Source organism: Mesoplodon densirostris, chromosome 1 (assembly GCF_025265405.1).
Source record: "Mesoplodon densirostris isolate mMesDen1 chromosome 1, mMesDen1 primary haplotype, whole genome shotgun sequence".
NCBI lineage: Eukaryota > Metazoa > Chordata > Mammalia > Artiodactyla > Ziphiidae > Mesoplodon > Mesoplodon densirostris.
The window spans coordinates 38,380,566-38,396,465 of NC_082661.1; the positions used below are offsets into that span (position 1 = coordinate 38,380,566).

A 15,900-nucleotide genomic window follows, 5' to 3' on the forward strand; every position below is an offset into this window, starting at 1 on the left:
ACACTGGAGTTTGCAGGCAGTTGGGTAGAGCTGGGTCTTGGTGTGAAATGAGGACCTCTGGGAGTCCTTACTCTGATTAATATTCCCTGGGGTCCGAGGTTCTCAGTGAGTCCAGTGGTTTGGACTTGGTGCTCCCACCACAGGAGCTCAGGCCCAACCTCCAGCCTGGGAACCAAAATCCCGCAAGCCACATGGTGTGGCAAAAAAAAAAAAGAAAAAGAAAGAAAAGAAAAAGGAGCAGTTCAATAACAAAGAATAAAAAATAAAATAAAATTAGAAAGATAAAAATATATTAGGAAAAATAAAAATATAATCAAAACAAATACAACAAGGTAAAACAAATCCACTACAGAGAAAAGGGGAAAAAAAGGAGGAAAAAGCCAAAAGGAGCAGAATAATAACAAAGTATAAAGAACAAAATAAAATTCCAAAAATAAAAGGATTATTAGAAAAAATGAAAATATAAATGAATCAACTACAAGGCGAAACAGAACCCCAATCTAAAAGAGGAAAAAAGAAAAAAAAAAAAAGAGCCTTGGCTATGGGGGGCAGACTTTAGGCAGGGGGTGGAACTTAGGTAGGGGTGATGCTCAAGTGTGGGGCGGGGCCTCTGCTTAGGACCTGTGCGGAAGGGGAGAGGCAGCACGTCCAAACGGGAGCCTCTGGAGTGTGGAGTTCCAGAGTTTGGAGGTAAGGCCCTGGGTGAGGGTGTGTGGCTGGGGTTTATGCCCAGCATGTTGGAGGGGGTCTCAGAGGGGGTCTCCGAGTGCAGAGGCAGGGCTGTGGGTGGGGGTGTGGGGTGAGGCTTGGGCTCTGCAGGGTAGGAGGGAGGCTCCAGGGCAGAGGATTAGGCCTGGGAGCCCAACGGGCTCCCCGGTGCCTAAGTGGACAGGGAAAGCACTGGCCACGTTCCCTTCCCTTCCTCCATGCCTACCCCCACCCAGGGTCTCTCCTGTCCCTGCTGGACCCCTAATCGTGGCCCCACCTCCCACCCCTCTACCCAGGGAAAATTTTCACAGTGGTTAATGGGTTCATGTATTGTTAAAGCTTGAGACAGTTAGAAGGCGCTGTTCCCAGACCCTGGTTGCTCTTGATAGACTGAACAGAAAATAATGCCAGCTCCCAAGACTGTCTTCCCTTTGATATGAGTGACCATAGCAACTGGCTCTGTGAGTGAGTGAGGAGTGAGCAGTGTCTGTGTGGCAGATAGGCTGAGCTCAGTGTGAGGGGTGTGTTCAGAATACAAATCTGTATCCGTGACAACAAAAACATAAATGTATTTTTTGTTATCACATTGTAACCCACATACTGACCAAACAGGATGTTTCACCATATATCCTAAAGGTAGAGACTGGGTATTGTTTCTTTTGTGTATTCCCAGTGTTTGGCACAGAGCAACCTGACCAAAGTTGTTAGATGAATAACCATGCCATAGCCATTTAATTAATTGAGTTGGTTGGGAGTTCCCTGGTGGCCTAGTGGTTGGGGTTTGGAGCTGTCATTGCCATGGCCCAGATTCAATCCCTGGTCAGGGAACTGAGATCCCATGAGCCACGTGGCATGGCCAAAATATTTTTTTTTAATTTTTTTAATAAGTAAATAAAATTTTAAAAATAATTTGAGTTGGTAATAATACATTTTGTAGTTGGAAGTTTGTGGGATTTAAGGAATACATAGGCAAATTTAGATGAACTTCAGTTTTAATTTCATATGTGAATGTTGGGAGCTGAATTTCATATCAGATCTAAGGCAGCCTAACATAATACCTGTAAATGAGCCCAGTATTAGTCTCTGCCTCCCCCAACCAAATTCTCCCCCTCATGTTCTTGTGGAATGCATTCTGAGGTTTGTTTGACTTCATCTTGGAAATCCTGAAATAATTCCACTTAAAAAAAAAAATTCACTCTGCAAGGTCCTGGAGTACAGTGATACACAGCACATTGAGTCTGTTGCTAAATGCTATTTGTATGTCATGGTTCAATTGTTTTTCTTTTATTTTATTTTTCCAGAATATTGACAGAGTTGTGTTTGTTGGGAATTTTCTCAGAATCAATATGGTCTCCATGAAGCTGCTAGCATATGCCATGGATTTTTGGTCCAAAGGACAGCTAAAAGCTCTGTTTTTGGAACATGAGGTAGGTTGAGTTCACATGGACTTAATTGTCCTACATGGAAGTTTTTGGGTTGTCTAACATATGAGTGGGTTCCTTAGTTTGCATTTATGCAAAAGATAAGGAAGAACATTATATAAAATGGAAGCTCTATTATCCAATAATCAGGACTAGTAGATGGTTAATTTAAAAAATCAAACAAAAAAAAGTTTAAATGGGTAATCATGGAAAAATATCTCCCTACTTTTACCACTCTATTTTAATGTAAAATGTATAAATGTTCATTCACTCACCAATTTCTTGATGTAGGACCAAGACCTATTTTTGAGCATGGGTTCTGCTGATTAGAGCTTTGTAATTGTCTTTTTTTTTTCATAATCCACAAGTATTATGCACCTTTTATGATTTCTGGTTTGTTTCTTTAAAGTAGATCAAAAATTAAAGATCCTTATGAAGCAATTTGGTTGCAGAGTCATTCTAGATTTTCCCAATCTTTCATATGTAGGATCCACCTAAATAGAGAGCAGTGGTTTGTGACTACCTTTTTCAATCTTTGTTTCATTTTTTTCCATTTTATTGAGATATAATTGGCATATAACATTGTATGAGTTTAAGGTACACAACAATGATTTGATATATGTATATACTGTAAGATGGTTATCAGTGTAAGTTTAGTTATCGTCCATCACCACACATTGTTACAAACATTTTTTTTTCCTTGTGATGAGAACTTTGAAGATCTACTCTCCTAGCAACTTTCACTTGTTAACTAGCTTTTTAATCTTTCTCAAGAATTTAACTGGATCTTCAAAGAGGTGACCATTCATCTTGTACTTTTTTTATTGGTTTAGGTGGCATATAATTACATTAGATTATTACATTAACAATCAAACTGTCATAAACAAATTTGAGGATAAACACAGGTGACTCTTGGCAAGTAAACAACTCAGCTGGTGAGAACAGAAGTGCTTGGGCTGCTCCAAGTAGCCTGGTGGCCTTGAGAGGCTGGTGTGCTAGCCATTAGGCAGCCTGTTTACAGAAGAAGTGGAGCGCTCCGGTTAATGCAAAGAGTCCCTTATATCCAGTTTCTACACTAATGCAAATCGGAGGTTTCTAAGACTGAGTGGGGAGCCCTCATCTCTTCCCACCTCTTCTATTCCCCTTTAAAATCAATACTGTAGAGAATAGCTGTTTATCACAGGAGGTACCCAAAGCCTTGGGTATATTGCAGCAGAAAGAACATTGGGAGAACGAGTGTCATAAATTTTAATTGTAATGAATAACTACTGTGGCATTTTTCTCATCTCCAAACTGAATAATTTATTTGAAAAGTTGCTGATGCATTTATAAATTATTTAGAGCTCTCTAAGCCTATGTTTTGTTTTATTAAAGCATCTAAAACAATACGAAGTTAAATACCAAATAGTTAACTGTTTAACTATACTAAAGAAAGTTTTTGTTTTTGTCTTTTTAAGGAGGCTAAGGCATGAAGTGATATAACTTTTTTGTGGGGGGCAAGGGCAGTGGAGTCTCAGAATTTTCACTCCCCCTCCTCCAACCAGAGCAGCTCCTTTTCTATCTGCTTAGTTACCGATTTCCCTTGTAAGATTTTGTTTAAAAAAATAATTAAAATGAAAAAGAAGACCACTCTTCTAGCCCATCTGGTGTTGCCATATTCAGCGATTAAAAATATAGGACACAGTTATTTTACCTGGCATTTATCTGGCAACCCTAAGTTTAGATCCTCTTGCACTAAGGCAGAAAACAAACCCTGGAAGCCGTCAGGGATTAAAAGCCATCTACAAGGGCACACAGGTAGTTAGTTGATGGTAAGATAAGGAAAAAGAGCCAGCCTTTGGGGGAAACCTACTTCTCTGGATAAAAAGGCATATCCCTTTGTACAATCTTAGGCCTCTGTGAACGATGGCTTTGGTTTGTTACTAAGTATCATAACTCAGTCTCTGTGGCGATGAAAGTAGAGCAATTTTGTATCTCCTTGTAGATGTTTCTCAGAAAATTCTCTACCTTCTTAGGTTCATTCTTGCTTAGGCAGGTCTTCCTGGAGGATATTATGGAGAGAGGACTTTTGGGAGGTGCTGGTGAGGTGGCCTTCCTGCCCTGCCTGGAGTCCTCACTCACTCAGTCCCACTCACTCCACTTATGTAAGTGTGCGTCTCCTAAAAGAAGTAGTCTAGCCAAGCCATTGAGAGCACAGGCTCTCACTGACTTGGAGACCTTAGGCAATGACTCTACCTCTCCATTTCTGTTTTAGCTTTTGTGAAACGGGGTGATAATATTATTTGTCTCATAAAGTTACTGTGACGATTAAGTGAGGAAATCCATGTAAATTTCTAGCATATCGTGAGCCCTCAGAGGTTAGCTGGCAGTGGAGGCAAAGATGCTACCATGTAGTGTTCTGCCAGCTGCCACCCATTTCGCAGTAAGTAACTGTCGAGTCAGGCAAATACCAGAGGAGTAGAGTCTCTTGCCTTTTGGAAACCAGCTTCTCTAAACATTTCCATTTTTCAGCTTCCTTCATTTTCACAGATACGTGAGCTTTTCCTTTACAGATGAGCAAAGGGAAACTTGAGCTGATTTAGATGCCTTTCCAGGATCTACTGAGGGAAGCTTAAAGCTATGCCTTGTGAGACATTACAACTTTGAAGTCAGATAGATTTGCGATTGAACTCTGGCACAACTCATGTGACCTTGAAAGGGTAATTTACTTTATTACCTCCCATTTCTCATCTGTGGAATGGGAGTAATAATGTGAATTTTGCCATGACAAGGATTAAAATGAAATAATCATAATCCTAAAAATCCTAAAAATTGTCAACACTGATGTAGTATACACTGTGGTGCCAGACATTTTTCTACACACTTTACGTCAGTTAATTTATTTAATGTATATAAACAAATAGATATCCAATGCATTTTTTTTTTATTATTATTATTATTATTATTATTATTATTATTATTATATCATGTTTCATGCCAGAGGTCAGGTTTTAAGTTTCTTGTATCTATAGCATTAGGGGGCAGCATCCCTCGAATTATGAAAAACAGTAGGTATTGGACTAAGGTTCAGAGATAATCATACAGAAGTTTTCTCATTGTTGTTGTAGGGTTATTTTGGAGCTGTTGGGGCACTGCTGGAACTGTTCAAAATGACTGATGACCAGTAGAGATGGGCCACAGATGGAACAGCCTTCTGTGAGAACAGGGATCCAAGCTCTGCAGCTGGAGAGGGTGAAAGCCACTGTGGGACGGAAGCCAAGCCATTATGGCAGATGAACCTGCTGGATTTGTAAATAATTAAAATCCTTCTAGCTGATCTTTTACTCTTGGGTTTTGAGCTTATGATTCAAAATGGGGAATACAAGAGTTTTTTCTGTATACTGTATTTTTTAAAAAAATATTTGTGCAGTGTGGCCAAACCTACCAATCTTATGCATTGACTTTGAAAAATTGTATGATGTTTAAGAAGGACCTGAAATGTAAGTGCTGTTTATTTTTCTTCTGGGGTTTACTGATCAGTGTGGTAATTTTAACTTCATTTAGTAATTACTCTAGGAGATTTTACCTTGACTTATATTTTTCATGACGTTTCATGATTTGCTGTTGGTTTCAAATGAAACTACAAATCTGTCATGTTTTACTGTGAACACTATTTTGTTTGTTTGTTTACCTTTTGGGGTCTTGTTTTTTCTGTTTGAATGTCTTAGGGAAAAAGAGAGTCCTTCCCCCTGTTTCTGTCCTCGGATGACTCCCCGTCCCCCCTCCAATACCGTTCTTTAATGTAATTGTTCCTATTAATCAAGGTGCTGACCAACTCAATACAAAGTTAAGCATGAGATCTAAAGCTCTCAAAAGTGCCCTTGAAGAGAAAACTCTGAAAAAGTGTTCATGAATTTAGTGAGTCTGGCAAAAATTGAAAATTATATGCAATTTTGTCATATCCCTTATGAACATATAGTGTTGCGTTAGATTTATTTTATGTGAGGTTATGTTAAATTGAAATGTTCTCTGATGAAGTGTCCTCATCCATGCACAGCGTATGAATGGCAACAAATCCTTGTGCAAGATGTTGGGATTTACAGGGGAAAGTCTCCCGGTAGATTAACTGTTCACATTGGGATGTTTAGGAGAAGTCATGGGTTGAGATGTCATGTAGTAATATATGTGTTCTGTACATGTATGTAGCTAGGAGCTTTGTAACAAGGCATCTTAAATAATAATAAAGTTGTTTTTTATTTGAGATATTTTAAACTATTTCAATCCCACTTTCTAAAATTAAAAAAAAATTGTGATACTGATCTATATATATTTTTTCTGTTTGAAAGATATCATTGGGACTGATGGGTAACTTTCAAATGAGAGTCTTGTACAAATACTGAAACACGTGAGACCTAATGATTTAGAACTAATTAATCTTTTGAATTGAGCATATTGCTGAAAGGGATTTTTGAAGGGCAGTACAATTGCTCCATGATGAAACTTTCCTTCTCTGCCTTCTGGGCACTGTCTTTAATTTCCATGTCTTCAAGTCTTGAAGAAGTTGATGTTAATGGAAGTATTCACTTGTCTGGTTGAAATAAAGCCTGTTTCTGTTGTGATTTTTTTTTAGTGTATATGTTATTTTCATTTCTTAACCTTTATGTCCATCTTATCTGCTTTTGTATCATAAAATGAATATGTGTTGTACTTTTGCTACTCTACATTTCATAACTTGAAGATTTCACATAAGCATGGTAAGGTCCAAAACACTGTATCTTCAGTTGAAGTTGTAGCCCTACGCAGGGGTTTATTTTTTTTAATGTAGCTTTATTGTTCTTATACAACTAACTCCTTATTCCAAAAGATCACTACTATATTTTGTTATTCTGAAAGAGTTCCAAAATTTGGTCATCACAATTATATTTGATCAACTTCCGCCTGGCTTAAAAAAATTCAAGCAATTAAGATGCTCTTGAAAAAGGTAAGTGTGAAAATCCACATATCCTCTGTGATAGTACCTTTTTTAGATTGTTCTCTTCTGCCATTCCTACTCTCATCTGTTAGGGAATAGCACTCCTTGGATCATGGTTCTGCAAAAAATAAAATGAGGGCAAGTTAGTGTGACTACATAATTTTTTAATTATCTGGAATTACTTGATCTCTCATTACAAATGTTTAAAACATTGGTTTAGCTGAGGAGATAAATTACTCCGTTATACAAATATCAGTTAAATGTTGGTTACTTATAGCCAGCATTTTTTTTTTTTAAATGAGGGAGTTGTAGCCTGAGGAATTTTTTTACATTCACTTGAATTATAGAAACTTTCCTTTGGCTCAACATCATGAAGAAACTTGGCAAGACTAAAGAATTTTTATCTTGAACTCCATGAAGTCAGGGTGACCAGGTGGTCCAGAACATGACTTTTGGTTCTGAGACAGCTGTAGTTTTGATCCAGCTCAGCTTTTGACAAGCTTTGTGGACAAGCTGCTAACCCTCTCTCTAAACCCTAATTTTCTCACTCATAAAATGGGGCAAATAGTAGTTTTTACCTAGGTATTTAAAAAGCTTAGCACAAGGGCTAACACATAGTAGAAGCTACATTAATGCTAGCTATGCTGGGAAAAAAATAGATGTTTTTAAATTAATGCATTAAATCAGTGATTTCTAAACTGGAATGTGGGGAATCCATTTTAGCATAAAACATCACACAGATCTGCATATGCTAGTACACGTCTACAGCCCCATATCCACACTTCCAAAATCCCAAACTCTTAACATTTCTCTTGACAGAAATATTCACGACAGAAAAAGTTGATTTGAGCATTATTTATCATTCTTCGGAGGGCTCTTCACATGTTTTGTTGCAAAGCCATTAATGTGTTTGATTACAGGGTCTGCCCGAGACCCTACCAGAGGTGTTAATTAAGTAGGGAGCAAGGGCTTCCCTGGTGGCGCAGTGGTTGAGAATCTGCCTGTCAGTGCAGGGGACATGGGTTCGAGCCCTGGTCTGGGAGGATCCCACATGCTGTGGAGCAACTGGGCCCGTGAGCCACAACTACTGAGCCTGCGCATCTGGAGCCTGTGCTCCGCAACAAGAGAGGCCGCGATAGTGAGAGGCCCGCGCACCGCAATGAAGAGTGGCCCCTGCTTGCCACAACTAGAGAAAGCCCTCGCACAGAAACGAAGACCCAACACAGCAAAAATAAATTAATTAATAAACTCCTACCCCCCAACATCTTCTAAAAAAAAAAAAAGTAGGGAACAAGTCTGAATCTTAAAACAGAAGTGGTCTCAAGAGTTTCAGGTAAAGGACTAGTGGAAAGATTTACTTGTATTCTTCAGCTTATGTACTCTTCCATATTACATATTTACATGGATTCAGAGTCCCTTTGTTGGGAACCATTGTTAGAGGTAATTTATACTTGACATCATTCAGTCATACAAGGAATATTAAGAAGTTATTTTGTGCCAGGAAGGAGCACTGAGTAAACTAGGAGGAATAGGATACAACCCCTGCTGTCCAGTGTGGGGAAGACAGAAGTCTTAAACCAACACATATAATTAAGTGTCACAGCTGTCATTCATTCATTCATTCACAAATACAGCAGTGAACAAAACAGACCCATCCTCACAGACCTTACATTCTGGAAGGGAAGACAGATACATTGCTAATTACATAATGTTACATCAGTACTACAAAGAGAAAAAGTAAGGTAGAGGGGCCTCAGAAGGAGGTAATTTTGTTTAGAAAATGAAAAGGGGATTGAAACTTCTTTGGTTAGAGTGCTCAAGACAATCTCTCTTAGGAGGTGACTTTGGAGCAGAGGTGAATAAAGCTGAGAACACACTGGAAATACCTGGGGAAAATACTTTTTTACTCCTGGAAAATGAGAATGGAAGTTGTGAAGACCTGTAAGGAGGCCAGTCTGCCTGGAGTAAACAACAGGCAGAGTGGTGGGAAATGCAGTTTTAGGAGTAGCCGTGGACCAGGTCCTATACAAAGTCTCGCAACTGAGGGTAGAAAACAGCCCTTGAAGGAGGCCTTGGTCCCCTCTCCTGGAGGAGGGTGCAAGAAAAGTTTTCACAGAGTCTTAACCAACAAGTAGAGACCACCGAGTAGAGCAGGAGGGGAAGGCTGCCCAAGCAGAGAGAGCAGGATGAGAGAAGCACTGAGAAAAGAAACAGCCTGGCTTGTCCGGGACACCATTTGCTTCAGCCGGAGTGTGGTTAGTGGGAGCGAAACCAGGGAGAGAAGAAAACAGATTATGGAAGGACTCGTATTCCGTGTAAAAGATGTTTCTGTAGTCAGTGTGAAGCCATCAAAGAGTGTCAAGTAAAGTGAAACTAGAATTAATCTGGCTTCAAAGTGATAATAGAGCAAAATGATTCTGCTTATATAAAATGTCTAGAATAGGCAAAGAGAGAAATTCGATTAGTGGTTTCCCAGGGCTGGGGGTTTGGAAGAAATGAGGACTTACTGCTAATAGTTATGAGGCTTCTTTTTTGATGATGAAAATGTTCTAACATTGATTGAAGTGATGATTGCACAACTCAACTGGAAACCACTGAATTAATTAAATGGTATGTGAATTATATTTCAGTAAAACTACTTTTCAAAAATAACTTAAGGGCCTCCCTGGTGGCGCAAGTGGTTGGGAGTCCGCCTGCCGATGCAGGGGATACGGGTTCGTGCCCCGGTCTGGGAGGATCCCATATGCCGCGGAGCGGCTGGGCCCGTGAGCCATGGCCGCTGAGCCTGCGCGTCCGGAGCCTGTGCTCCGCAGCGGGGGAGGCCACAACAGTGAGAGGCCCGCATACCGCAAAAAAAAAAAAAAAAAAAAAAAAAAAAAAAAAAAAAAAAAAAAACTTAAATTTGAAGGTTGAAAAAAATCCTTTAACAATTATGTTAATTGGATATTCTTTATTTTAACCTAACTGGTGTCATTTTCAGTTTTGTAAAATATTCTACTCATTGTATTTGATTTTCTACCTTCTTTCTCCTGTACATTCCTTGAACATTTTTAGACACAACAACCAAGTGCATTTAGTCAAATGTGTATGGCAGAGTTGATGTGGTTACAATAATAAATAATAAATGCCAGCAAAAATAAATGCCAGCAGCCTCAGCCCCAGTTGTCTAAGGTTTCTTTTTTTTTTTGAACTAATGGATTTCCTTTTTACTTTTTGCAGTTATAGCTTAAGAAGAGTTTTAATTTTTGCTTAGATTGAAAACAACTAGAAAGAATTGGACTTTTTTATATTAGACTTTTTCTTCTCTCTTCTCTTCCTTCCCTTCACTCTGTTCATGAAATTTGCTGTTGCTATTTTAACCAGGTCCAGCATCTAAAGAATTCATGCCATTTGGCTGCCATAATGTGGCTAATGAATTGTCTATTTTAGTTCCAGAGTGAGGCAGGTGGTCTATGTCTTCTTGTGTACCTTTAAGAGATACTTAAATTGTAATTTTAAAGAAAACTTAAATTTTAAAATAATTGTTTTCCATTGACTACTCAAGTTTACTTACCCTGACTTATTAAATATTTTTTCATGGTATGTTCTCAGACTATGTTTTCTAGCATTTTTCTTGTGTTTGCTTACTGTGTAAGTGTGTATACATGGTGCATTGAGGAAGAGAGAAACCCCAAGTTAATCCTGCAAGTAATGCATCTGGAGTTTATATGAGAATCATAATTTATGCAGAGTGTATTTTTAAACTCAGTACTTGAACAGTTTGTCAAATGTTACATTATTTTAAATGTAGGCCAAGAGTGTTTCTGTATTAAGCTCCACAAGTGTGTGGGTTAAAATTAGGCAAGTTAAATGGGATTGTGAATGTTAAACAGGAATATTTTTAAGCACTCTCCTTTGGGGTTTGATTACTATTTATATTGGATTTATAAATTTTGAAAGAAGCAGTCACACTTGTCTGTCTGTTCACGTGCCAACATCAACATTGAATTTATCAAGTAATTATTTATGCAATGTTTAGACAGGCAAAATGAAATGGAGAAGGGAGCCAATTATCTGTGGATCCTACCCACACAGTTTTCAGCAACTGCAGAGAAAATGGGTTGGTTGTCAAGAACAACTGTTTTGTTGACTCTGCCCTGAACATTTAGTTAATTATGCAATTCTTCCTGTCCTTTAGCCTGTGTTTCTACATTCCATGCCTGGCCTCAGCTGTCCATGTCAGTCATGACTGTGGTCGTTAATTAACCATGATGACTGCCTCAGCAAAATCAAGCTGGAGGAATCCCTGTCCATTACAAAGCTTGGCCTCAGGGAACCTTAAGGACCATTTTACCTGTGGCATAATCTATTTTAGTGGCCATCGAGAAAGATACTACCAAGATATAACCACCCTTGGATATAAGAAATTAACTTTTTTAAAAGGGTATATGACATTAAGATTTGCTTTAAAAAGAAAACGTCAAACTGAGTCTCGTTTTTGGATCCCACGCAAGTTCCAAACACAATGGCATGCAAACTTTAAGATTTATCAACTCATTATATAATGTTAACTATCGATTAATTAGTTAATTAAAGCTCATGTTTTAATGTCAGCTTTTACTTATTGATCCAGTGCTGCAAAAGAGAATTTGGAAGCAATGATGGGGTCTTACATTTCAACTCAGGGGAAATCAGTTTCGATCATTCAATTGGTAAGTTGCAAAACTATGCTAAAAGCTTTGCCCAAAGTAAGGTTACCAAGTATGAGAAGCAGAAATTAAACTTTTTGCTTTTATTCTAATTTTTAAATTCCTAAATAAATGTGAACAACTGTTTAGGGAATATCAGTTAGGAAGGAGCCAACCTATTAGCCTGCTTTAAATTCTCTTGAATTCTCACAGGTTCTGACCTGGCACCAGATGAAGAGGGAGGGCTTGGGACAGAGAAGACCTTTAACATTCTTCCAAACCTGCATTTCTGTGATTCTAAGAATTGGGCATTGAGCCTGCCCTTTATAAAGTTATCACATGAGAATAAATGGTGTTTACGCGGAAAAGAGCTCATAACAGTGACAGGTCTGAGGGATTAAGCCTTTCATGTGCTTGGCATTCCGAGTACATAACCTCCTTTAATCTACCCAGCAAATGAACATGGTGGGGATTCCTGTCTCCATTTTACAGAAAAGACTGAGGTTTGGAGAGGTAAAGGAGCATGCCCACGATACCAATCATCAAGAATCTTGAAATGGCCTTTTGGGAAAAATCAAGGCTTCTTTGAGTCCAAATGATCCAGATATTTGCTTCCATTTTCCAAAAGGGATTGTATATAGACACAATGTCTGACTGTGTACTATCACTCCTATTATTCATCTCATTGAAATTTCTTCATACCCAGGCTCAATATTTCACATTGGCTGGTCTGAGGTCCTAGCTCAAGGGCCTTCCTTCTCTGTTATTCGGTTAATATTAACATTCCCCCGCCTGGCCTTCTCTCTTTCTTCTTTAGTCACACTTCCACCACACTCTATACAAGCATTGATGCTAGACTTGCACATACTAGAGTGCTTATAAAACAGACAAAAAACAAAAAGTTTATTGACTAAAGTTCTGTGCAGTTAAAATAATCTGTATTTCATCTTGTCCAAGAAGAAATACTTGAGTCTACAAAATACTAGCTTATTGTGAAGACCCATGGCAAAATTATTTTTGCAAAATGGAATAATTATTGACTTTTGTACCAATTTTCTCTATTATAATTTGAAATAATTTCTATTTTAGTCAATAACTTATATTTCTGAGCTCTGATATTACTTTTGAAAATTTATTCTTCTCATGAAACAGTTCACCTGGACGCGATTTTTAATTAATCTTTCAATTCTTAAATTTTGAAAGAGTATATAGAAATTATGGTATTTGGTTTTTAAGTGTTCCTCATTAGATTTTAAATTTTTAGTAGTTATGCAATTTTTAGTATTAGCAAATAAACCTCTTTTCAATAGTTAATTAAATTTAAATGACCTATCATTTTGTCTTGATTATGATTTTTATTAGGAAGAGCGTGTCTTCTAAATCCACTGTCATCCTCAAAGATAGAAGAAGAGTTCTTTATTGAGTTATTTTTATTCCTGTTCAATTTTTTTTTTTTGTCCTTAGAAATGATGTAGGTCAAAGACAGTTTTCTTTTTCAAAGGGAATCCTATGTTCTCACTAACTTAGCGCAGAGTTAAATTGCTTAAATACTCATAGCATCTCAGATGTCAGATGGCTTTAACAGAAGGAGATGCTCAGGATACAGAATATCTTACATTGTGGTATAGGCCAACATGCCTCAGAATAACCTGGAGAGTTTATTTAACACAACTATTTGGGGACCTCTCCCTGGACCATCTGTATCTGAATCTCTAAGATTGGGGTCCCAGAATGCATGAAAAAAGATCTTCTCAAATAATCCTTAAAAACCTAAAATTTAAGAATCACTGTCTTAAAGGTTATATTACTACTAACATTAAAAATCATATCCACATTTAAATAAACCTTCCTGATTCTCTGGCAGGTCACAACCAATTGCAGGAAAGCAACATTGTTTGATGATCAACTACTGATTAAATAAACCCAACTGCTGTCTCTGTTAAAAATGATGGCACCACATGGACATTAATCAACCATGGCCACTACATAATGACTGACACCCTTCAAAACAATAGACACAAACAGCACAGTTTTATAGCTTGGTTTTCAACTTCTGTTCCATTCCCACATTTTTCTGATACCTCTTTTGGTGTTCTGAATTTAGTTTGTAGGGAAGAAGGAATCTCTTAGCTGGGCAGTTACTCTGCTTAAGATTGTCTGAGGTTCATCTCAGATGAGCCACTAGTCTCTCTCCAAGTATGGAAGCAACAAAAGACATCTTCATAAGGTCAGCCTGCACTTACTACTGCTGTCATCTCTGGTTACTAAATAAACACTTTGCATTTTTGAAGTGCTCTGCAAATACACCGGAAACTTTAAGGACAATTTGCACAGAAACTTAAAGATTCCATGTCTTGGGCTTCCCTGGTGGCGCAGTGGTTAAGAATCCGCCTGCCAATGTAGGGGACATAGGTTCAAGCCCTGGTCCGGGAAGATCCCATATGCTGCGGAGCAACTAAGCCTATGCAACACAACTAATGAGCCTGCACTCTAGAGCCAGCGTGCCACAACTACTGAAGCCCACAAGCCTACAGCCCGTGCTCCGCAACAAGAGAAGCCACTGCAATGAGAAACACGTGCACCGCAACAAAGAGTAGCCCCAGCTCGTCACAACTAGATAAACCCCGTGTGCAGTAACCAGGACCCAATGCAGTCAAAAATTAATTAATTAATTAATTAATTAATTAAAAATAATAATAATAAAAATAAATTCTTCAGGCTCAGGAAGAGGAGTTACTCTAAATTCCCGATGACTGCAAGACACTTATTCACCTAGGTATTTAGGTATATTTATTAATATACCTAATTATTTAGGTATATTATTCACCTAGGTATTTAGGTGTATTAATTTCCAGCATATCCTGAAACACTGTTATTTTGAAAAACCTGTACTATATTAAATTAAAGATCATTAAAATAAACATATTTTCTTCACTCTTACTGTGTAATTGCTAAAAATGTTCTCCCCGGGGTCATTTAATTTATCTAAAACTAAAGCACGTTTTTTTTTCCCACTTAAGGAGGTGAGGATGAAGTGAAAATATAAAGGAAAAAAGCCCACTTTTTGTTTTTGCTTTGTATACACTCTATTATTCTGAAAGTTCCATCATTTTGAAAGCTTAAGGTATATGAATCATTTCACTGCAAAGGTATATACATATATCTACATCTACGTCTATACAGCTGTTTCATGACTTTCAATATGTGTTCATAGATTGCTATTATATCTTATCATTAATAAACATTTATATTATGTTAAAAACTCTAAAAAAAAAGATACAAATGAACTTATTTCCAAAACAAAAAGAGACTCACGGATATAGAAAACAAACTTATGGTTACCAAAGGGGAAAGGAGGGTGGGGAGAGGGATAAATTAGGAGGTTGGGATTAACATATACACACTACTATACATAAAATAGTTAACCAACAGTATATAGCACAGGGAACTCTACTCAATATTTTGCAATAACCTATAAGGGAAAAGAATCTGAAAAAATATATATATAAACATTTACGTGTACAACCGAATCACTGTGCTGTACACCTGAAATGAACATGATGCTGTAAATCAACTGTACTTCAATAAAAAACAATTAAAAATTTTTTTTAAAACTCTATTCAAAGCAAGCTTTTACTAATTGTTGTATTTCACGTAATTATGACCTCCTAGAGCTTCCTTGTAGCACTTAAACAAAGAGTCAACAGGGGGTATACAAAATCCCCAAATGATTTTGACATTTGGACCAATCACATCACTTGAGCCAAGACTCTTTGTTCTTAAAAATCTCAGCTGGCTGTTCTAATGGCTGTCTACCCACCCGGCCCACCGAGCAGGGTTGTTTGTCAAGACTTTGAGGCACATATTCTGCTTCCAGAATCAACACTGCATAGTGATTATTTCTCTCTCTTTTTTGTTTCTTTTCCCTCAATACTTTATTTTCAATAATCTTCACTTTTCTGAAGGAACTGATTTGGGGAATGGGGACCACTCTTTCAAAAAAAAAGTTAAAGCTAGTATTTTAATCCCCCAAAGGTAGGGACTATAAAGAACATTCCAATCACACGACCGCACCACATTTTTGTGTTTAAATTAAGTCAGGGTTATGACGGCGATTAATAACACACACTGACTCAAAAAGTCAGTTGGCATG

General features: G+C 37.8%; 1 protein-coding gene across 9 annotated transcripts in view; it reads left to right on the forward strand.

Annotated features, from left to right (window-relative positions):
• PANK1 (pantothenate kinase 1) overlaps positions 1–6,705 on the forward strand; it is a 115,574-nt gene extending 108,869 nt beyond the window's left edge. For all 9 annotated transcript variants that reach the window (XM_060102276.1, XM_060102287.1, XM_060102295.1 and 6 more), the window contains 2 exons: positions 2,010–2,135; positions 5,237–6,705. In XM_060102276.1, the coding sequence (XP_059958259.1) occupies positions 2,010–2,135; positions 5,237–5,296 (186 nt within the window). In that variant the 3' untranslated portion in view covers positions 5,297–6,705. The remainder of the gene's footprint in view (positions 1–2,009; positions 2,136–5,236) is intronic.
• The last annotated feature ends 9,195 nt before the right edge of the window (positions 6,706–15,900 follow it).